This window comes from Myotis daubentonii, chromosome 1 (assembly GCF_963259705.1).
Source record: "Myotis daubentonii chromosome 1, mMyoDau2.1, whole genome shotgun sequence".
Lineage (NCBI taxonomy): Eukaryota > Metazoa > Chordata > Mammalia > Chiroptera > Vespertilionidae > Myotis > Myotis daubentonii.
In genome coordinates this window covers 59,637,267-59,662,155 of record NC_081840.1, presented here as the reverse complement: position 1 = coordinate 59,662,155, position 24,889 = coordinate 59,637,267, and the positions used below count along the sequence as shown (strand labels likewise).

The 24,889-nt window shown below is 41.3% G+C and overlaps 1 protein-coding gene and 1 pseudogene across 6 annotated transcripts in view; one reads left to right on the top strand and one right to left on the bottom strand.

Annotated features, from left to right (window-relative positions):
* The first annotated feature begins 490 nt into the window (after positions 1-490).
* LOC132237514 (small ribosomal subunit protein eS24-like) lies at positions 491-965 on the top strand (annotated as a pseudogene).
* A 1,828-nt stretch (positions 966-2,793) lies between these two features.
* The window catches only part of SECISBP2L (SECIS binding protein 2 like), a 71,809-nt gene continuing 49,713 nt past the window's right edge, over positions 2,794-24,889 (bottom strand). For all 6 annotated transcript variants that reach the window (XM_059702042.1, XM_059702055.1, XM_059702074.1 and 3 more), the window contains 3 exons: positions 24,703-24,857; positions 18,919-19,138; positions 2,794-6,984 (listed from right to left, as the gene is read on the bottom strand). In XM_059702042.1, coding sequence (XP_059558025.1) covers positions 6,302-6,984; positions 18,919-19,138; positions 24,703-24,857 — 1,058 coding nt within the window. In that variant the 3' untranslated portion in view covers positions 2,794-6,301. The remainder of the gene's footprint in view (positions 6,985-18,918; positions 19,139-24,702; positions 24,858-24,889) is intronic.

The following is a 24,889-nucleotide window of genomic DNA, read 5'->3' as shown; positions in this document are numbered from 1 at the left end:
CTGCTCCTTAACCAGAGCTAACAAAATTAACTACTTTAATTTTTTAAATGTATACACCCAATTTTATTTTTTTAAAAATATATTTTATTGATTTTTTTACAGAGAGGAAGGGAGAGGGATAGAGAGTTAGAAACATCGATGAGAGAGAAACATCGATCAGCTGCCGCTTGCACACCCCCCACTGGGGATGTGCCCGCAACCAAGGTACATGCGCCTGACCGGAATCGAACCTGGGACCCTTCAGTCCGCAGGCCGACGCTCTTCCACTGAGCCAAACCAGTCAGGGCCTAATCTTATTTTTTAAAATATATTTTTATTGATTTCAGAGAGAAAGAGAGAGAGAGAAACATCAATGAGACAGAATCATTGATTGACTGCCTCCTGCATGCCTTCTACCAGGGATCAAGCTGGCAACCCGGGCATGTGCCCTGACCAGGAATCAAACCGTGATCTCCTGTCCTCCCTGGTTGCGTGAAGACCAACCTTCATCATGAATGACACGGAACTATCTGGATCAGGAAGTTCATGACCAACAAACTACTTCAGGGGAAGCAAATGGTCATTGATGTCCTTCACCCTGGGCAGGCAACAGTACCCAAGACAGAAATCCGTGAAAAACTAGCCAAAATGTGTAAGGCCACACCTGATGTCATCTTTGTGTTTGGAATCAGAACCCACTTTGGTGGTGGCAAGACCACTGGCTTTGGCATGATTTATGATTCCTTGGATTACGCAAAGAAAAATGAACCCAAACACAGACTTGCAAGACATGGCCTATCTGAGAAGAAGAAGACCTCAAAAAAACAGAGAAAGGAACGCAAGAACAGAATGAAGACAGTCAGGGGGACTGCAAAGGCCAATGTTGGTGCTGGCAAAAGAGAGCTGGAGATTGAACTACAGAAGGAGTAAAGATGCTTCGGCGACTTTATCTGTGATGGTTGTGCAGATTTTTCATGAGAGGATTAATAAACTATAAACTTTAAAAAACCATGATCTCCTGGTTCATAGGCTGACGTTCAACTGTGAGTCACACTGGCCGGGCAACTGCTTTAATTTTAATTCATTATTCCACTCTCATGCTGAAGGTTTGCAAAGCAATGGAAAGTGCTCTAACTCAGGTAAACAGAGAAAAGTGAAAAGCGAAGACAACCTGGGGAATCTGTGCACACCTCACGTCCCTCTTCCCCTAGCAGGTAAGAGTGCACACACACTGCCTCAAATCAGAATTCCACCAAAGGAAGGCGAGGGTTCTTACCTATCCTTCTGGGTAACTCAAGGCCATGGCTAAGCCGGGGGTTTCTGAGATGAAACACTCATTCCCTCCAAAGAAAACTATACCAGTTGAGGCTCCAAACCACGACTCACCGATTCACTGGATATAGACCATCAACCTCGGCTGGTAGCTCCAAATTACATGCAACTCAGTATCTTACTTGCTCCAACCCTCTGCTTCCACACTAGAACCTTGGGTACCGGTAGCCAGGTTACAGTCATGCAGTTACTCAACCCATTTCTGCAAGAGTAAATGTCTCTTTACTTGCCACAGGATTGCCAAATAATTAACTCAGCGTCAAAAAGATGGGGGGAGCGGAGTGGAGAGAAACACAGGGATTGAGACTAGTCCAGAATGGAAACATTCCCCCTTTCCAAGCCCCGCACTGTGGGAGCTCCAGCAGAGCATGCTTTGGGCCCTGCCAGCCACAGGCTGCCGTTAATACCTATTCTGTAATAAGCCAGGTGTCATATTTCATACATGTCAGAAGAATCCAAGGACATCAGAAACCAACTCAAGCTAAGATATTACTAAAATAATTTATAAATTTCAAATTGAACTGAACTACTTAACACATGATCTAAATGTCTTCTGACGGTGTGATCTTTCTAAAATGGCATACTTATGGGTATGGTTCCTGAGTCCTCAGCTTAGACTTCAGAGCTACGCACCAGTTACAGCAAAGCCCGTAGTTCAGGATTACTTCTCTTCCCATTCTCCCCATTAAAACAAATGATGAATAAATATTACATAGGAACTGCCTTTGACCATTTTCAGGTGCCATGCACACCCTCTTCTGGTCAGTTAGAAGAAAAACTGATCACTGTCAGAAAAGGAACTTTTAAGTGGTAGAAACTGTCAAAAAAGGGGGAAATATTCTGATACAACTGAGGCGTCCTGCCTTTCTTTTTGTGATCACCAAAAGTTAATTTCTTCTCATGATGAACATTAGTGACCCTACTATTTTCTGATAGATGAGTCTGTTCTTTTCTGATTCCCTACGTTTCACTGTGACACAGTGACAAGGTCTGGGGCTACTGTAGAGAGTGATTAGGTGAGGCTCAGAGAGTGAGGCACTCAGTTCAGCCTGGCACATTTCACACCCCCGGAGATACTCGATGAAGTGGGGAAAGCACTGTTTGGTGTGCACATTCTGAGACACAACAAAGCAGTCAGTAACAGCATGGGCTTTGCCATGGACTGCGTTTGAATTCCAGTTCTACTATTTACCTGTGGGATCTTAGGTAAGATACTTAACGCCTCCATGACTGTTTCATCTAAAAAATGAGAAACAGTATTTCCACTAAGGGCTGTTGTGAGGATTAATGAGTGAATATTGGGAAAGGCTTAGGAGGGGTCTTCTAACACCACGATGGTCACTGGCTGGACGCCTATGCTCTGCCATCCCAAGGGAAGGTTTTTACAAATGACACCTTTCTGCAGGTTTTACAACTTTCTTTGGCAAACCCATCAGGAAGTCATGAATTTCTTAAGTATCTATTCTGAAATGATAGACTGCATTTCAATAATAATTTTATTAGTTACAGAAGAATCTTCACTAGTATTTACATAGTGCAAAAAAGCTGTTATTACCCCTAAAATGTGCTATCACAATTATCCTTCATATAGCAAAAGAACTAACAACCCTTTTGTTATGATTCATACTAATTTTGCTAGTTTTTAATTAGAGCATTACAATTAAGACATTAAATTATAAATTCATGTGATATCTTTAGAAATTAAATTACAAAACAATACAAATACTTTTAAAGTGTGATGTGCCAACCAAGTTTAAAATTTATGATGAGGATTCAGATTTCAGATCAGGCAAACAGTTTGGTTGATTCTGTGATGTGTATAAAGGTTGGAAGAGGGAGGGAGAAGATGCCTATAAATAAATAATTTCCCAGAAAAAAATTTTAAGTTAAAAAAAGATAAAGTTTTTAAATGGATAAGTTAATGTTCTAACCTGTTGGCACAACACACAGAAAATACTTAAATGACAGGTTTTTTAAGCAAACAGCAGCTTTACAAGCAGTAACACTTATTTATACATGTATTAAAGTAACGATGTGTTGAGATTTAAGTTTTATGTTAAAGAGAAGAAAAATGAATGTAGAGCTCACTACTCATTTGCACATTACAATTACCACCCTCCCCACCTCCCCCCGTTTATTAAGAAATCAGACAAGTACATTATTTGGATATTAATTTCTCAATATTTAAACTATGTAAATTCCTTTTGACTAATTCTTTTCCAAATACTGGAAGCATATAAAATACCATCTCTGCAAAAATGACCTCCAGTCAAAGCCTTTAAAAACTTTTCAATGTATAACAGATTATTTTTCCCATGTTTAGTCAAAAGAAATATATTACATCATTTACAAATATATTTAAACCAAAACTTAAGCTAATATGAATATTTGTCTTTTGAGAAGTAATCTTCACAGTAAACAAACCTACTGAAGCAGAAATCTAGTTTTGGGAGTGCAATTCATATTGTAATTCAGATACTTATATATTGAAGTAGAAATCTAATGTTAATTGTTGCCAGTAAAACCACCTCTGTACACTAAGGAAAAAAAAATCACTTTTTTATTTCTTGTGATGATAAACCCTTACTCAAGGTCTCCAAAGAGGCACTCACCCCAGATCCATAAAAAACCCACTTCCTTAATTTTCACACCTCCTCCTGTATATAATGTACACATCCCAGAATTTATCTAAAGGAAACAAATTATAAAGACATTATTAATATTTATTTAGCATAAGTTCAACATAACAACATTTCCTTTAATAAATGTGGGCTGTCCGCTAGAGGTGGCCTGTGTCATATAAAAAAGGCTGTGGTCCCTGGGGTTTGCTGGCAGAAGATGCTGCACGTGCAGGAGCGTCTATCAGACAAGGAATTAAACACGTCTAACGTCTACAGCAAAATGAAAAGTTATGAGTGTTCCAAAGATTTCCTCAACCTCTCTTTTGATACAAATGTCAAAAATCTAAAATGAGAATTCTCATTCAGAAGAGATATAAAATATTAAGAAACCTTTGAAAAGCCCTTACCATGATCAAGAGTTACTGAATCACTGACACCGAACAAAGGAAATTTACACCATTAAAAAGTATGAAAAGCTTTTAAGTTCGTTTTTAAGACTGTCAGTAGTTCAAAAACTCTATCATTTCTTTAAACCACCTAACACTTCCAAATGTGTAGGGACAGTAAGATCTGCCACATACAAATCCATGATTTTATTTCAGAGGCTTCATTCCTTACATGTTGTGTTCCTTTAAGTACTGGATACTTTGTGCTTAAGGAGTCTATTCTGGAGAAGTTTAGACATGACAATAGAATAACATCCCCTTTTAGCACTAATAAAGTTGACTGACCGACATTTTCTACATAGCAACGCTCTTCAACTTTCACAATTCATAAATACTAAATCATCAATCAAGAATCTGATCTCTCCAGTAATGAAATGCCAGCGTTACAAAACATCAAAACTAGCACAGTAGTCCCAATGAGTTCAGTAAAGAATCGCCCAATTCTCTCCTCCTGCCTCTGTGAGGCAAAGCCCACCCTATAAAACCAGGGCAGGGAAAATACCCCTCCCTCCTCAGTTTTGTGCCTGCTCTTGGGAGCTTGTAAGCGTAAAGATGGGGTGTCTGTGCGCCTGTTGGTCAGTTGGGGGTGGGTTGGAGAGAAGACAGAAAATAGGTAATTTGTAATTCTCCCACCATCACATAAACTTGTCAAGGTCACCATTACCAGGTGGTGACTGACTAGCAAATAAAACATTTAGCTCAGTATTTCTCCCAGCAGGTATACACATTCCTAGAGAAGGGCAGGGATAAATAATAATGATCAAGTATTAATACCTGTGTATAGCTGCATACTCTAAATCATCTGATAATTTCAGCACAATTAGAACAACTTGCTCTTCAAAACTTCCTCTTCCAAGCCTTGATTATCAGGATATACGTACTAAGTAATGTAAAGTTTCTTTCCCTGACCTCTTATCAGTAACTATGGTTAGTGTTACATGGCAAGTGCTTGAGGCTAGAGGCAAAATACATATATTTCAAAAAAAGATGAAATGGTTTCTTACTCAGGACAAATTTGGATACCCCATCAAATCCCTATCTCAAAGTTAGAGTCCTGAATCAGAAGCATGCAAAAGAATACACCAGTATAAGACATTGTTTCTGAATCATTACCAATTAAAAGCTGCAGTCATACAATCAGTTATTCCATATCAAAATTTGCCTAACTTTATGTAAATATGAGTATGTACAAAGGCATTCCTGAGGTAAGCAGCAAATCTGAGACAGAACCTGGAAGGTCCTACCATGGGTAACTTTTCACAATTAAATACAACATCTATCATCTTCCTATATGAGGCCAACTCTATCGTGCCAGCCCACATCCCGGAGGCTGCGTTAGCCCATCCCAGCTTCCATCGGTTATTATGGTCAGTGACTTCTGAAACGAGCATTTCTGGACCAAAAACAGTTGCATCAATTCTCAACACAAAACACTTTGGGAACTAACTTATGCTCAGCTTCTGTTTTTTTTAAGTTTTCTAATTCTCCTGTCTTTTTTGAAGAAGCCCAAATATTTTGGCCACACAGGTTAGAGTGAAAGAAGGGTAGTCTTGAAGCAAACATTGATAACTGCTCCTATCCTTAAAATCTTGATCTTTAACTTTCCAAATGACTCTCAATAAATATTTTAAATTTATTTTCTTCAAAACTTGTTCTTGTTCTTTTTTAAATCATTATTTTCTATAACAAAATAAGCTGAAACAATTCTGAATTTCCCACAGTTCTTAGAAAGACACTTAGATGCTAATTAAAAGCTAAGCTATAGATCGTAACAAAACAAGTAAAAGACAGCTACAAAAATATTTCTGTCAGGAATTAAATACATATATTAAATATTGGACAGTGCAAAATGTTGAGATGAAGCATAAAAGATAATGGCTGTAACCCTTACACGGTTGGAGAGAGAAGCGGACATTGCCTGAGTCAGATGTCTGGGGGTGTGTAATTAGAATCGGAGTGCTCGTTGTTCAGAGAGCTGCAGTTGCTGGGCTTCTGCTGCTCCGAGCTTGCTTGGTGGTCAGTAGTCCAGGCCTCACTGTCCATCCCTGGCTCCAGCACCTCAGGCACCTCTGCTTCCTCTTCCCCACTTTGCTCTGCATTGTCTTCCTCAGAACCATTAAGGGTTTTCCCAAGCTGAAGAGTTTCCATTGTTCTCTGGGTCTCAGAGACCCAAGACTCAATTCTACTATTGAGCTGTACTTCTACAGATATGGGTTCATGGGTATAATCCTCCTCCTCCTCCTCTTCTTCATCCTCCTCTTCTTCAAGCATGCCAGGTACAAGAGTGCTGGTGGTGCTGGTGATGGAGGAATTCAAAATATCCCGGCAACTACCATCCAGAGAGCCGGTCTCGGTACTCTGCTGTGAGGCCCGTTCCAGGTCGTCGGGCTTCACTTCCTCTTTCTCACTCACTGCTGATTTCCCAGGGTTTGCAGCTGAGGTAGTACTGCCTGTGGCCACTAAAGATGGCTGCTTACCAACAGGGGCTGTGTCAAATGGAAGTTTACTGGATTTTTCAGATGTGCTGTGTCTACAGGAAACCTCTCTCTCATTTTCTGATGTTTCCAGTCCATCTGAAGTTTCCACCATGTTTCTCCAATTTGTTTCTGCAAATATCAAACAGATTTTTTAAAAACCAGAAGAATGTTTCAGAATTATGCAACCCATAAAAGAGGGAAGAACAAACTATAGAAATTTACTGGCTCACTACCTGATTGGAAAAATGAAAAACTTAGATTGTTCTAGTACTAGTTTAAATGTTATAAAGAGAAAACAATTCTCAAAAATGTGCATTTAAGATAAAAAACAAGGAGGTAAAAATAAGTATATTAATGCTTGAGAATGCAAAAGATCTTATACCAACAGGATCTCACTGATGCTCATATATAATGTTCATGTATTCATGAAAATCAATAAATTGCCCAACTTTTTTTTTGGCCTTGAAGTGTACTAGGCTCAAGAATCCACAAGCCATAGATGGTGGAGCCAAGATGTCCAGCAGAAATAGTTCTGCTTTGACTGGTTTTACCATGCTCCCTTAGCAAGTTACCTAAGAGCTGTCTTTTGGCCTATAATGGGACTAGTGTTTCCATTTATAAGCAAAGAAGCCACCCATGTATTTCTAACATGTGTGAAAATCTGTTTTATAATATACATGGCTTGGCTTACCAAGTGACTTTGAGAACCAAAAAAAAAAGCATTATTATGTCTAATACGGTGGTGATAAATCTAGATTATTTTTAATGATGTCAGTTTGGAGCTAAAAATATACTAGGAATCAGAAGATAAAAGGACAGCTCTCCTACCTCTTAATTTTCTTTTATTTCCCAGTTTGTATTTTTTCATTTTATCTTTTTATTATTGGAGTATAACTGACATATAACATATTAGTTTCAGGTGTACAACATTACAATTTGATGTTTCTATAGACTGTAAAATGATCACCACAATAAGTCTAGTTAACATCCATCACCGTAAATACTTAAAAAATTGTTTCTTTTGTGATTAGGGCTTATAAAATCTCTTAGCAACTTTCAAATATGCAATACAGTATTATTAACTATAGTCACCATGCTATAAATTACATCCCCATGACTTATTTTATACCTGGAAGTCTGTGTCTGTGGACCGCCTTTATACATTTTGCCAACCCTCAATCCACTTCTCTGGCAATCTCCAATCTGTTCTCTGTATCTATGAGCTTGGTGTTTGTATTTATTTTTTTAGATTCCACATATAAGTGAGAGCATACAGTATTTATCTTTTTCCGTCTGACTTATTTCACTTAGTATTATGCCCTCAAGGCCCATCCATGTTGTTGCCAATAGCAAGCTTTCATTCTTACATATGGCTGAATATTCCATTGTATAAATATACCACCTCTCCTTTAGCCATTCATCCAACGATGGGTGCTTAGGTTGTTTCCTTATCTTGGCTATGTAAATAACGCTGCAATGAACATGGGGTTGCATATATCTTTTTGAGTTAATGTTTTCATTTTCTTTGGATAATTACCCCAGAAGTGAAATTGCTGTATATGACAGTTCTATCTTTAATATTTTGAAGAACCTCCATACTGTTTTCCATAGTGGCTTTACCAATTTACATTTCCACAAAGAGTACACAAGGATTCCCTTTGCTCTACATCCTCACTGACATAATTTTTTTTTTTTTGGTCTTTTTGAAAACAGCCATTCTAACAAGTGTGAAGTGATCTCTCACTGTGGTTTTGATTTGCATTTTCCTGATGATTAGAGATGTTGAGCACCTTTTCATGCGCTTGCTGACCACCTGTATAGCTTCTTTAGAAAAATATCTATTCAGCTCCTCTACCCATTTTTTCATTGGATTGTGGTAGTTTTTTTTTTTTTTTTTACTATTGAGTTGTATGAGTTCTTGATATTTTAAAAATATTAATCCCTTATTAGACATATGATTTGCAAGTATTTTCTCCCATTCAGTAGGTGGTTGGTTTCCTTTGTTCTGTCTGCAGATTTTTAGTTTGATGTAGTTCCACTTATTTTTGTGGGTTTCTTAAAAATAAAAATCCCCTTCTATCTGCATTATAGCTGCTATACATTTTAAAGGTATAACAATCAAGCTACAATGATAAAGCAAGACTGTTTATCCTATAGAATAAAAGCCTAATATGCTGAGTGTCTGACGGTTTGACTGTTCGACCATTTGCTATGACATGCACTGACCACCAGGGGGCAGATGCTCCAACTGGTAGGTTATCTTGCTGCTAGGATTCGACTGATCGGGACTGGGCGAGAAGGGCCGGACACGCCCGGGAGCCCTCCTGTGGTCCCTCCCCGGCCCCAATTGTGCACCAGTGGGGTCCCTCGGCCTGGCCTGTGTCCTCTTGCAATCCAAGATCCCTCAGGGTATGTTGGAGAGTTGGTTTCAGCCTGATCCCTGCAGGCAAGGCTGAGGAACCCCACAAGGGCATGAATTCGTGCACCGGGCCTCTAGTATTAATATATTCAACTTGATTGTCACCTATCAACTGTATAATATAGACCATATTTTCAGTACTTGAAATCAGGGTACATGGTTTGGAACATCCTTTTCTGTAGCTCCTTCAAAGTATAAAACAGGTCCTTTCCACTCTCACTCTTACCTCATAAAAAACAACTCCTCCTTCTCTTGTTACAGTCTCATTCTCAGTTAGTAACATTATCTTTTTCGTGGTCTCAAAGCAGAAGAAATCTTAACAGTAATCCTTCATCCTATCTTTCTCCCTTATGACATGCCTTTATTCCACTGAATTCATAACTGTACCATGTCACTTCTAACTCAAAAACTACTTAACTTGGTCACTACTGCCTCAGCTTACACCTTCTTTACCTAGCTGTATATCTGTAATATCTTCCCAATTGGTTTTGTGAATTGGTCACATCAATGTTTAATGGGCCTTCTATTATCCTGGTAATCCAAACTCCTTAGCTTGCTGTAGCCAAGCCCTTCCTGTGTGACCCTTATCTATCTTTCTGGTCCCATTCATTCTAACCCCCAGCCATGCATTCCACCCTCAGGATCACACTGATTTTTCACTGCTCCCAGAAGTCATACTCTATTTGCATAAGCTATTCTTTCTGTATGAGATGTGTTTCTTCCTTTACCTTTCAGATTCCTCCTCCCTCCTCCTTGATAACCATCTAAAATGTCAGATCCTCTGTGAAGCCTTTCCTGACTCTCCTAAGAAAGACAGTCAGTTATAACCTGAATTCCAACAATACTTTTTGCATATATAGTTCAAAGCACTTGTTTTGTGCTTTCTGTTTACCTCTCCCTCCCTTCTTATTCCCACTCTTGCTCATCTCTGTGTGTCCCTATGGTTGGCATATAGTAAGTGCTGAGGGGGCTAACCCTATTAAATAAAAATTTTCATGTATACATTATGCAAAAACAAACTTTAAAAAGGCATAACATTTTTTAAAAAAATACATTTCATTGATTTTTCACAGAGAGGAAGGGAGAGGGATAGAGAGTCAGAAACATCGATGACAGAGAAGCATCGATCAGCTGCCTCCTGCACACCCCCCACTGGGGATGTGCCTGAAACCAAGGTACATGCCCTTGACCGGACTCTTTTTTTTTTTTTTCTTTTTTTTTCTTTTCTTTTTTTTTTTATTGCTTAAAGTATTACAAAGGGTATTACATATGTATCCATTTTATCCCCCCGCCCTAGACAGTCCCCTAGCCTCCCCTATCACCCAGTGTCTTATGTCCATTGGTTATGCTTATATGCATGCATACAAGTCCTTTAGTTGATCTCTTACCCCCCTTCCTCCTGCCCCCCAACCCTCCCCGGCCTTCCCGCTGCAGTTTGACAATCTGTTTGAGGCAGCTCTGCCTCTGTATCTATTATTGTTCAAAAGTTTAGAATGGTCTCTATTGTCCATGAATGAATGAGATCATGTGGTATTTTTCCTTTATTGACTGGCTTATTTCACTTAGCATAATGCTCTCCAGTTCCATCCATGATGTTGCAAATGGTAAGAGTTCCTTCCTTTTTACAGCAGCATAGTATTCCATCGTGTAGATGTACCACAGTTTTCTAATCCATTCATCTACTGATGGGCACTTAGGCTGTTTCCAGATCTTAGCTATGGTGAATTGTGCTGCTATGAACATAGGGGTGCATATATCCTTTCTGATTGGTGTTTCTGGTTTCTTGGGATATATTCCTAGAAGTGGGATCACAGGGTCAAATGGGAGTTCCATTTTCAGTTTTTTAAGGAAACTCCATACTGTCTTCCATAGTGGCTGCACCAGTCTGCATTCCCACCAGCAGTGCACAAGTGTTCCTTTTTCTCCACATCCTCTCCAGCACTTGTCGTTTGTTGATTTGTTGATGATAGCCAGTCTGACAGGTGTGAGATGGTACCTCATTGCTGTTTTGATTTGCATCTCTCGGATGATTAGTGACTTTGAGCATGTTTTCATATGTCTCTTGGCTTTCTGAATGTCCTCTTTTGAAAGGTGTCTATTTAGGTCCTTTGCCCATTTTTTGATTGGATTGTTTATCTTCCTTTTGTTAAGTTGTATGAGTTCCCTATAAATTTTGGAGATTAGGCCCTTATCAGATATGTCATTGGCAAATATGTTTTCCCACACAGTGGGTTTTCTCGTTGTTTTGTTGATGGTTTCTTTTGCTGTGCAGAAGCTTTTTATTTTGATGTAGTCCCATTTGTTGATTTTTTCTTTAGTTTCAAGTGCCCTAGGAGCTGTATCAGTGAAGAAATTGCTTCGGCATATGTCTGAGATTTTGTTGCCTTTGGATTCTTCTAGAATTTTTATGGTTTCCTGTCGTACATTTAAGTCCTTTATCCATTTTGAGTTTATTTTTGTGTATGGTGTAAGTTGGTGGTCTAGTTTCATTTTCTTGCATATATCTGTCCAATTTTCCCAACACCATTTATTGAAGAGACTATCTTGGCTCCATTGTATGTTCTTGCCTCCTTTGTCAAATATTAATTGAGCATATTGGTTCGGGCCGATTTCTGGGGTCTCTATTCTATTCCATTGATCTATATGCCTATTCTTGTGCCAGTACCAGGCAGTTTTGAGAACAGTGGCTTTGTAATACAACTTGATATCTGGTATTGAGATCCCACCTACTTTGTTCTTTTTCAGGATTGCTGCAGCTATTCGGGGTCTTTTTTTATTCCAGATGAATTTTTGGAAAGTTCGTTCTAGATCTCTGAAGTATGCTGTTGGTACTTTAATGGGAAGTGCGTTGAATTTATAGATTGCTTTGGGTAGTATGGACATTTTAATGATGTTGATTCTACCAATCCATGAACACGGTATGTTCTTCCATCTGTTTATGTCTTCCTCTATGTCTTTTTTTCAACGTCCTGTAGTTTTCTGAGTAGAGGTCTTTTACCTCTTTAGTTAAGTTTATTCCTAGGTAGCTTAGTTTTTTTGGTGCAATGGTAAACGGGATTGTTTTTATAATCTCTCTTTCTGAAAGTTCACTATTGGTGTATAGAAATGCCTCAGATTTCTTGGGGTTAATTTTGTATCCTGCTACATTGCCAAATTCATGTATTAAGTCTAGTAGCTTTTTGATGGAATCTCTAGGGTTTTGTATGTATAATATCATGTCGTCTGCAAATAAGGACAGTTTTACTTCCTCTTTTCCAATTTGGATGCCTTTTATTTCTTCTTCTTGCCGAATTGCAATGGCTAACACTTCCAGTACTATGTTGAACAGGAGTGGTGAGAGGGGGCATCCCTGTCTTGTTCCTGTTCTTAGGGGAAATGGTGTTAGTTTTTGTCCGTTGAGTATGATGTTGGCTGTGGGCCTGTCATATATGGCTTTTATTATGTTGAGGTATGATCCTTCTACTCCCACCTTGCTGAGAGTTTTTATCAAAAATGGGTGTTGAATTTTGTCAAATGCTTTTTCTGCATCAATTGATATGACCATGTGGTTTTTTTCTTTCAATTTGTTTATGTGATGTATCACGTTTATTGATTTGCGGATATTGTACCATCCTTGCATCCCTGGGATAAATCCTACTTGGTCATGGTGTATGATCTTTCTGATGTACTGCTGGATCCGATTTGCTAAGATTTTGTTGAGGATTTTGGCATCTATGTTCATGAGGGATATTGGCCTGTAATTCTCTTTCATTGTGTTGTCTTTACCTGGTTTTGGTATTAGGGTGATGCTGGCTTCATAGAATGAGCTTGGAAGTGTTCCTTCCTCTTGAATTTTTTGTAGTAGTCTGAGGAGGATAGGTTTTAGTTCTTCCTTGAATGTTTGGTAAAACTCCCCTGTGAAGCCGTCTGGCCTTGACCGGACTCTTCAGTCCCCAGGCGATGCTCTATCCAGTGAGCCAAACCGGCCAGGGCAAGGCATAACATTTTTTAAAACTTCAATTGCATATTTACATTTCCTTCCAACAATTTTTTTCTCCTTCAAAAGTACTACAAGAATTCACTTGGGGTCTTGGAAAAGTCCTATCTCCCCCATGACAATGAGTCAAGGAATAGGAGAAAGGAAAGAGGTCAGGAGATGGAGCAGAGCTGACCTCTCTGAAGACTTAGTCTTGGGCATTCACCTACTAAGTAGGTGAGCTGAAAGCCACCTTTGAAAAGCAAAGGGAGATAGATCTGGAAGCAGAGACAAGGAACTCTGCAATTAGCCATCAAGTGTCTTGTCACAATGATCAAAGAGATATTGAGATCACATATCCACAGGGCCTCCCTCGGCTCTCTCCCACTTTAAAGTAATAGGTGAAGGTTGATCAATAACTGATGAGCATACAAACACATGAACACAACAGGGGGAACACAGCAGGTGTAAAAGTGCTGCCAGAAGAGATCTGATTGGAGGACGGTGGTGGGGGAGCGAAGGAGTGCTGAATGCAGGCAATCTAAAGCCAGAACAGAAGAGGCAGGCATGCCCTTTTGAAGAAGCAAGTTAAAGGAAGGATCAAAGATCCCAACAAACCTGGAAATAGTACTGACCCAACTTTACCCTGCTTAAAAACTGTTTATTTTAGCAGAACTTATTCAATAAAGCTCTTCTTTGCCTTTTAACCCCTTCTATGCTTTTCTGTTTCTGTTTACTGGTTCTTTGTGAAATTATCTTTTTAAATACTTTCAAGTCACTAGTGGGTTTGTCAGAGGATAAAGTGTGTGTATTTATCCCTTTAGTCAGCACACACAAGGAAGCTGTCTGATACAGATTTTTATAGTAGAGGAACAAACAAATGAATTCAAGAGCCTACAGAGGAAGAGGTGGTGGCAGAGGATGAGCAAGAAACTCAGGAGGGATGGACTAGACATTGAGGTTGTCCTCTCTCATAACTGCTTGCTGAACACTTACTGTTTGGTCCTACTGAGAATTCATTCAACAGGCAGGACACATACATCACAGTGGCTAATAGTACAGGTTCCAGAGCAAGACTTACTTTAACAAGTTATTTACCTCTCTTTGTCTTAGCTTCCTCATCTATAAAATGCAATGCAGCCCTAGCCAGTGTGGCTCCGTTGGTTGGAGCATTGTTCTACACCAAAAGGTGGCAGGTCCAATACCTAGTCAGGGCACATACCCAGGTTTTGGGTTCGATCCCTGGTCAGAGTGTATGCAGGAGGCAGCGGATTGATGTTTCTTTCACCTTGATATTTCTGTTTCTCTATATATATACTTTCCCTTCCTTTCTCTTAAAAATAAAATAAAAATAAAAAATTCTAGGACAGTATTTCTTATCTCACAGGGTTGTTCAGAGGATTAAATACCTTAATGCTTGTAATACTTTAAGCAATAATAAAAAAAAATACCTTAATGAATGGAAAGTGCTGACAAAATGCCTAGCATATAGTGAGAATTCAGTAAGTGAGTTATATATCAACTGCCCATTATGTACTAAGTCCCCATTCTCAAAAAACTTACATCTTAGTTGGGATTTATGTCTGAAACTATTTGTTTCATGCAAGCATGATAGAATTGACACTCAGCTCAGGTGGAAGAAAAACATAAGCAAGGAAAATAAGGTGTGCACAAAGGACACTAAGACTGGACTATCACAGAAGCCTTTCTATTCTACCCAGTGATTAGTATCCTTTCCCATATTTGTTTTTACTTTAAACCATGGAAATCAAAAGAAAACGTTTTAGAAATATTGCACCAGGATAACATGGAAGATTCTGTTTTCTACCCAACAGTCATTAGCCATTCTGGTTAACAGAACTAAATTTGAGATGTACTTGAACCCATTCCCAGGGGATGAATTAAAATAGTTTTTATACCATCAGTTATCCCATTCCCCTTTGCCAAATATTCTCTTGCCCAAGTCTCCCTTTCATGCAGCTAAAAGTAATCACATGATCAGCTCTAGCCAAATAAAACAAAAGGGGAAGTCTTCTGAAAATCTTTCTTCCCTGATAAAAGGAGCACACTGACTGAACCTCCTGCTTTTGACTACAGACAGCTATGACGCCTAGAGCCACAGCAGCTATTTTTAAACAAGAGATGATAAGCATAAGAGGAAGCCACAGACTGAGAATGAAAGAGCAGAAGGAGGGGAAGAGCTAGGACAGTGATGACACTGTGAAATAATCAAATATCCTAACTTCTTTGGCCACATTAGTGGGTTTTGTGTTTGTTGCTGATGCTTCCGAAACAGAGAATACTTTATGCTTTGCTCTCAAAGTTGTTATGATTACTTTCACTTAACTTTAACCAGTTAACTGCTATGTGTCCAAAACAGAAACCATCCCCACATGCCACAATATTTTGAATTTAATTTAAAAAATCAATTTGCAGTGAATATTATAAAAATAAATATATTACTCACAATTTGGGTGTTCTTGAATATTTTCAGTTGAAAATTCTCACAAAAAATGATTTTAAAGCACTATAGATGTCTATGGCGTACAAAGGGGTAAGGCTCTAAATCTATTCTTGGGATTCAACCATTAGTTCACAGAATTTCACTTGGAATGGAATTTTATAGATGATCAGATAAAACCCTCCTCATTTTACTGAAAATAAATCTCTAAGGCCTAGAAATCAATCAATTGTGCCTAAATCCCCCAGGCAGAGAGTAAAAAAGCCAAAGTTTCCACCTTAAATTATGCACCCAAATGAAGATTACTGTTGTTTGCCCAGACTAACAGCTTTATAAATTTATCTTGCAGTTTGCCTTTGAGATCTGGCGTATGACTATATAGTGACCTCATTTTAACTGTTGGCATTTATCTTCTTTATTTTTAACTAGAGGCCTGGTGCACAAAAATTTGTGCACTTGGGGGGGAGGGGGGGTCCCTCAGCCCAGCCTGTGCCCTCTCGCAGTCTGGGACCCCTCGGGAGATAACGACCTGCTGGCTTAGGCCTGCTCCCGGGTGGCAGAGGGCAGGCCCAATCCCTAGGTGCAGCCCCTGGTCACGCTCAGAGCAGGGCTGATTGGGGAGTTGGGGCACCACCCCCTGTCATGCACAGAGCAGGGCGGATTGGGAGGTTGTGATGCCACCCTCAGTCACGCTCAGGGTAGGGCCAATTGGGGGGTTGGAGCACCGCCCCCTGTCACACTCAAGGCAGGGTCGATGGGGAGGTTGCGGCGCCATCCCCTGTCACGCACAAAGCAGGGCCAATCAGGGGGTTGGGACTCCGTACCCTGTCACGCACAGAGCAGGGTCGATCAGGGGGTTGGGGAGCTCCCCCGCCCTCCCCGTCACTCACAGAGTAGGGCCGATAGGGGAGTTGGGGCACCGCCCCCTGTCACACACAGAGCAGGGTGGATCAGGGGGTTGGGGAGCCGCCACTGTCACACTCAGGGCAGGGCCGATGGGGAGGTTATGGCTCTACCCCGTCACACACGGAACAGGGCATGTGTGTGTGTGGGGGGGGGGGGTTGGGGCGCCGCAGCCTGTCACACACAGAGCAGGGCGGATAGGGAGGTTGTGGCCCTGCCCCCATTCACACACAGAGCCACAGGGTGATCAGGGGGTTTGGGGGCTGCCCCGTCACGCTGATCCTGGTGCCAGGAGGCCTCGCGGCTCCTCTGATCCTGGTGCTGGGAGGCATATTACCCTTTTACTATATAGGTTAGAGGCCTGGTGCACGGGTGGGGGCTGGCTGGTTTGCCCTGAAGGGTGTCCTGGATCAGGGTGGGGGTCCCCACTGGGGTGCCTGGCCAGTCTGGGTGAGGGGCTGAGCGCTGTTTTCAGGCTGGCAGGTGACTGAAGCTCCCAACCGCTCCTTTTTTTCTTTCTTTTTTTTTTTTTATTCTAAGCCAGCTTTAGCTCTCAGGCTTGGCTCCAGCTCTTAGGCCTCCGCTACTGAAAGCAGGTTTCTGGCCTTTGTTTACCTTCTGTATTTGAAACAATGTTGTGATCCTGCTGGCTGAAGCCCGGGACTAAAGCAGGTTTCTAGGGTTTTGTTTAGCTTCTATATTTGTAACATAGTTGCAGCTCAGAGGCCGGCAGCAGCAGGCGGGAAACGTTGGAGTCCTCTGTCACTGAAGCAAGAAGCCTCATGTTCGCTTCCAGCTGCCTGGCTGCCGGCCACCATCTTGGCTGGCAGTTAATTTGCATATTGCCCTGATTAGCCAATGGGAAGGGTAGCGGTCATACGCTAATTACCATGTTTCTCTTTTATTAGATAGGAGGATTAATATCACTCCAGCCAAAGAAATATATCTACCTCTATACCAGTACCAACCATCCTTGACCAAAAGTTTCCTAAAGGCCCACAATCTTGATATATTGTCTTCGGTCTGCAATGCTGTCAAAAGTATTCCAAACATTTAACTATAATAACAGAGAGACCAGGAAAAAGTGCGAGAAGAAAAGAAGAAAACCACTCAGTTTCCTACTTGTTAAATTTTAGGTGGCAACCGCCTATTTGGTAAATTTTCAGATAAACAGATTAGAAAGAGAAAAGAGAAGTGACAAAAAGACAAGTTGAAGGAGATGGCTATACTATTTTAAAAAAAAGGATAGGTGAAAAAAGTCAGAAACTAGATCAAGAAAGTAGAAAATTTAAGTGTTCAAAATGTGATAGAACTGAGTATTACAGTCCAAAGGCAAGGAAACTACTAAGATGTAGAGTACAGTAAATAATATGACTTTAAACATCACACATAAATGTTTTTTAGTCTCTATATCTTTTTGACTGCAATAAGATTTAACTCAAAACAAATGCCATTTGGCTAGGTTTTATAACATTAGACTGAATAGTTAGTATTCCGGTCTCTTGTTTACTTAGTAAATATAACATTTTAATAAATGAGCATAAAGTAATAGAATAACACATCCCAGAATTTACTAAGTTACAGGTCACAAGTAAGGTGCATTTTGCTTTTAAAATCCTTTTAGTAATTTTCTTTTTTAAGACTATGGAAAATGACTAAATTTCAGGGTCTCACGGAAAGCATCAGCCCCAAATTGTCTCCAAATTTTTAAATTTATTTTTATTGATTTCAGAGAGGAAAGAAGAGGGAGAGAGATAGAAACATCAATAATCAGAAAGAATCATTGATTAGCTGCCGCCTGCATGCCTCCTAATGGGGACTGAGCCCACAACTCGGGCAGGTGCCCTGACTGGGATTTGAACTGTGACCTCCTGGTTCATAGTATGACACTCCACCACACCAGCAGGGCAGTCTCCTAGTTTTTAATGGCTGTGTTTACTGTGATCTTTTTAAGCCAAAATTTTAAGCAAAATTTGAATAATCATGAAGATAAAAACAAAGACAGCATGGAAAATCATTTTCCAATTATCTTAATCAAAAAATAATTTCAAAATTTAAGTCATGTTAAGCTAGTCAGAGAAAGATAAGTATCACATGATCTCACTCATATGTGGAATGAACAAAATAAAGTGATGAACAAAATAGATCCAGAGACACAGAAGCATGGACTGAGGAATCTCAGAGGGAAGGTGGGTGGAGGGGGTGTGGGGTAGAGGAGGTCAATTGGGGGGGGGGGGGGGTGAGGAGACATCTGCAATACTTTCAACAACAAAGGATAAATTTAAAAAAATTTTAAGTCATTTTTAATGATATGCAACAACTTACCATATTCCTTTTCATTTACTTCAGAGATGGGCTCAGAAATAACACTGCAGAAGGAAATGGCGCTTGCTGCTGAGGGATTCCGGGAATGCCCCATGTGGTGTGGCACCTTCTTCACGTTCTTTAAGGCTTCCTCCGCCTGCTCTTGCTCCATTGCTGCAACCATATCCTTATAGGCTTTCCTGGCTTCCTCAGTGAGTTCTACTAACTTATTAAATAGGCTCTAAAAAGAAAGAGATTTTGACTAGTCCATTTTTTTTGTTATACTTTCTATTCCTATTACTAACAATAAATCTCCACTGTTTCAAAGTCAGATCCACTTTCAATCAGTATGCCAACCAGAGGACCTTAAAAAACACTTTGTAACTTACATATATTGTTTATTTAATTGTCACAAGACTGAGGAAATTTCCTGATTCAATACTAGTCACTACATGTGATATATTAAAAGTTCTTGTAGAGTTTATCAATCAACAGCTGCACGCTTTAGCACCTGGCATTATAGTGGGTACAAAGACCACTGGAACACTACTCTGCTCTCAAGAAACCTTCCATGTGGCTAGAAGGAGAAAACAGAAGACAGCTATGATTCAAGGCAAAATATTATAACTGCCTTAACATGTACGAAGTGTTCTGGCCTTTGGAGAAAATATCAAATCTAACTGTTGGGCATCAGTGAAAAATTCACGAAGTAATGATGTGTGATATAAGCCTTGAAAAATATGCCTAGGTAAAATTTTGAGAGATGGAGAGAGTGCGTTCTTACTCATGCAGGTAAAATCTAATCTAATAAAAAAGAAACATGCAAATTGACTGCACCTCCACTATGCCCCAAGCCATGCCCACCAGCCAATCAGAGCGACTATATGCAAATTAGCCCAACCAAGATGGCGGCCAGCAGCCATGGAGCTGGAGCAAGCAGGAGGCTTGGTTGCCCCGGCGATGGAGGAAGCCAAGCTTCCCGCCTGCCCTGGCTGGCTGTGGCCTCCGCTCAAGGCAACAAAGTTTCAATTATAGAAGACAAATAAATCCCAGATACTGCTTACAGCCAGCCTCCACTGGGAGCTTGGGTGGCTGGGGGCCGTGGCCAGCCTGCAAACAGCCCTCAGCCCCTCACCCAGACTGGCAAGGCACCCCAGCAGGACCCCCTACCCTGAAGGGGTGTGGCCAGCCTGCAAACGGCCCTCAGCCCCTCATCCAGGCTGGCCAGGCACCCCAGTGGGGACCCCCACCCTGATCTGGGACACCCTTCAGGGCAAACCAGCTGGCCCCCACCCAGGCACCAGGCCTCTATCCTATATAGTAAAAGGGTATTATATATGCAAATTGACCCTAACAGCAGAATGACTGGGAATGACTGGTCACTATGACACACACTGACCACCAGGGGGCAGACGCTCAATGCAAGAGCTGCCCCCTGGTGGTCAGTGCACTCCCACAGGGGGAGCTCTGCTCAGTCACAAGCCCAGCTGACGGCTGCCAGTACAGCGGTGGCGGTGGGAGTCTCTCCCGCCTCCTCAGCAGCGCTAAGGATGTCCGACTGCAGCTTAGGCCTGCTCTCCGCTGACAAGTGGACATCCCCCGAGGGCTCCCAGGCTGCCAGAGGGATGTCTGACTGCCAGCTTAGGCCCGGTCCACTGGGGAGTGGGCCTAAGCCAGCAGGTGGTCATCCCCCAAGGGGTCCCAGACTGTGAGAGGGCACAGGCCAGGCTGAGGAACCCCCCCACCCCCCACCGAGTGCACAAATTTTTGTGCACCGGGCCTCTAGTAATGAATAAAGATACATAGAAAAGTACAAGAAATGGCCCAGCCGGCTCAGTGGTTGAGCGTCAACCTGTGAACCAGAAGGTCACTGTTCGATTCCCATCAAGGCATATGCATATTTAAAAAAAAAAAAGAAAGAAACCATTTAAAAAAAAAAAAAAGAAAAAGAAAAGTGCAAGGAATAGCCCTTGCCAGAGCAGCTCAGTTGGTTGGAGTGTTGTCCTGTATACCAAAAGGTGGTGTGTTCAATTCTTGGTCAGGGCACATACCCAGGTTGTGAGTTAGGGTATGTATAGGAAGCAACTGATCAATGTTTCTCTCTTACTCTAAGATATATATATATATCCTGAAAGTAGAATGTGGAGCTAAATAACCAGAAGTTCTCCTGTCAGTGAAACAGGAAAGAACATGAATGGAATTAATAATTAGAGTGAAACAGTAGGTGACAGAGCATGCTCCTGTTTAAAAAAAATGGCAGAACTAACATAAGCATTAAAGTTGTACTTCAATAATCATGAAGTCCAATAATGTCCAAAAGAAAAATGAAGTTTCCACAGCTACCAGAAAGACAATTACTTTTAGTAGTTCTTACATCATAATTCAATAAGTTTCTACTCTGTTTAATGTCTTGATTTAGTATCACAAGACACCCCCCCACACAGCAAAATTTTTTCCTAAGTTATTATCATCCTATCTAATAAAAGAGAAAAATGGTAATTGGCGTATGACGATACCCTTTTCATTGGCTAATCAGGGCTATATGCAAATTAACTGCCAACTAAGATTGGCAGTTAACTGCCAACAAGATGGCGGTTAATTTGCATATGTAGGCACAATGCAGGGAGGCGAAAGGGAAAGCAGGAAGAAGCCCCCTGCCACTGACAGTGATCAGAAACCCAGGGAGGAGCTAAGAGCTGGGGGGCAGGGCAAAGGCGGCCCTGGGGCCGCCTTTGCCCTGCCCCCCAGCCATGATCGGAGAATCAGGTGCCTTTGCCGCCCTGGCCAGTGATAGCAGGAAGTAGGGGTGGAGCCAGCGATGGGAGCTGGGCACGGTCGAAGCTGGCAGTCCCGGGAACTAGGGGTCCCTTGCCTGGGCCTAAAGCGAAGCCCACGATCGCGGGGCCACTACAGCTGCGGGTCCCCGCTGCCCAGGCGGGATGCCTAGGCCAGAGATGTTAGGCCTGAGCAGGGGTGGAGCCTGCAACCGCGGGGAGCTGGGGGTCCCCTGCCCAGGCCTGACACCTCTGCCAGAGGCCTCAGGCCTGGTCAAGGGGCCGATCCGGTGATTGGTGATCGGAGGGTGATGAGGGTCAACTCCTCTGGCCGAGGCATCAGGCCTGGGTGGGGGGCGGAGCCGGGGATTGGGGGGATATGATGGTCCCCTTGCCCAGGCCTGAAGCCTGGGTCAGAGGCGTCAGGCTTGGGCGGGGGGTGGAGCAAGCGATCAGAGGGAGATGGGGGTCCCCTGCCCAGGCATGATTCCTGGGCCAGAGGCCTCAGGCCTGGACGGGGGCTAGAGCCAGTGGTCGGGGGGAGATGGGGGTCCCCTGTCCAAGCCTGACACCTCTGGCGGAGGCGTCAGGCCTGGGCAAGGGGCCGATCAGGCGATCGGAGGGTGATGGGGGTCTACGCCTCTGGCCGAGGCATCAGGCCTGGGCTGGGGGCAGAACCAGTGATGGGGGGAAATGAGGGTCCCCTGCCCAGGCCTGACGCCTCTGTCAGAGGCGTCAGGCCTGGGCAAGGGGCCGATCCTGCGATTGGAGGGTGATGGGGGTCAACGCCTGAGGGCTCTCAGTATGTGAGAGGGGGCAGGCTGGGCTGAGGGACACTCCCCCCCACACACACACCCAGTGCACGAATTTCGTGCACCGGGCCCCTAGTTTAAGTATAAACCATAACAAAATGAAAGAAAGCATAGCAAAAGCATCATATTGTTATGAAATAATATATCTTTGAAAATTAAACGTGTGAAAGATAAACATAAGTAGCATGCTTCACCCAGCTGATGTTTAAACTGTTTAAAGTAGCAGGTACAATAAATGCTGTTGCTGTGTTGATTTTTTTTTTTTTTAAGACAAGAACAGACCAGATCATGGGAAGTGTTTTTTGTACTTACTTGTTTTGTTTTTTGTTTGGGGTTTTTAAAGAAATTTTTTTAAACAAAATTTTTATTGATTTCAGAGAAGAAGGGAGAGGGAGAGATAGAAACATCAATGATGAGAGAGAATCATTGATCGGCTGCCTCCTGCATGTCCCCTACTGGGGATCGAGCCTGTAACCTGGGCATGCGCCCATGACCAGAATTGAACCCAGGACCCTTCAGTCTACAGGCTAATGCTCTATCCACTAAGCAAAACCGGAGAGGGCTATATTGATTTTTTAAGAGGGTGGGTGCTAATTACTAATAATATGAAAAATATATTCAGGGTTTATTTATTCTATAAAAGGAGGGAGGATGTATTACTAAAAACAGCCCCTACATGTGTTACATGTAACAGACTTCATAAATATTTGTTTGCAATGTTTAACAAATCATGCATTTAAGTGAAGCCACCAAAAAGAAAATAGGCACATGGATATGTGATTTTGAGATTAACACTGGTTTTAAATATAAATAAAACATAAACACTGTTGGGAATAAAAGAAAATAAAATTAAAGAGAAAAGCTATCAGGGAATAAAGGCCTTGAATGTCAGTGTAAGGACATGAAGCTTAATTCAAAGGTTAGTTTTATCAGATGGTAAGAATAACTTCAGTGTGCTACATTACTATGAATGGATACACCGGATAATATATCAATATTTCCTTTATCTCCATATTAAAGTTGTCTTGGTTTAAACAATAAGTCACCTACCTCAAAACAGCTGATAGCAAATGAACCAATGTACAAACAAAACTGGCAAGCATTTTGTAATATAAAACCATACAAATAACCTAATATATGTAATTCAGTAATACACCAATATAATTAGAAATAAACATGTAAAGTTTTCCTGACCTTGATCCCAGTATGTTTTTATCAGGTGGCTTTATATATGACCCTTCTTTTCCATTTATTACCTAAATGTCCACATATCACTTAACATAGCAGGCAGATATACTTTACCACACAATTTTTAAACAAGCATTTATTGCCTACTCATGCTCAGGTAATGTGAAAGGTGCCAGGGATACCTAGATAAGAAGCCTGCCCTCAAGGAATTCACAGTTAAGGGGGGAAACACATCAACTAGAGCAAGGCAGTGTGATATCTGTAACTGAGAAAAGCAAGGGCTACTGTGGGAGCATCAATACTAATTATATAATCAGAGAGCAGGTGGGTAGACAGGTGACAGGAGGGAAACAGAATGAATGGGTGAATGGAGGTATGCAAACATGGTGACTGGATAGGAAAGGATAGACATTTAAATATATAGATAGTCAGGAAGAGGGAAAACGGTCCATCGGTGCTGTCGCAAAATACTTTAGAATCATTCTTAAAACATTGTATATTAATAAGCATTACTCTAAATAGACTTTATGTTATCAGCTCTGATGGGTTAAGCTTTGTATTAGCTGACTTTGAGAGGAAGATATGAAGGTATCAGAGATAAGAATTATTCTGACAACCGGTTTAGAAATTTCTTTTTCTAAAGTAACATCCTCTCCAATTAAAGGATTCTTTTCTCTCTACTCTGAGTAGCAGCACAAAATACACCCAACATATATATTGAAGAAAATTATTTTACATAGTATAATATTGGATAATCTTTACCCAGCAGTTAAATAAATGATCAAGTATTACATAGTTGAACCCAGAAGAAAAAAACACTGCGGCAGAAATAGCTAAAAATCTTTTCAAAAAATGCTGTAGGATTAACTTATGTAAGGGTTTCAACACTAAAAAAGGAAATGTAATACTCAAGAATGTTCCACTCTTTCTTGGAGAGTTATCATCTCACTTCTCCAAATGCTTAAACATAACATTGGCATGTGTCAACTGGGCAGGCCGAGTGAAAGAGGGTGTGTCTTCCAGAGTCTTACCTCAGCACCAAAGTAGTTGAAGATTCCCACTACACTAACAGGAACTAGCTTGTTCACACAGCGTCCCAGAGCTTTTCTTCCAAGGGCAAACACAAAAGGAATTTCCTGTTCCCGTGCCATGGCTATGACATTATAGAGAGCCTCATCCAGGCCACCTGAGAAAGTCAACACATCCAGAGGTTTTAGA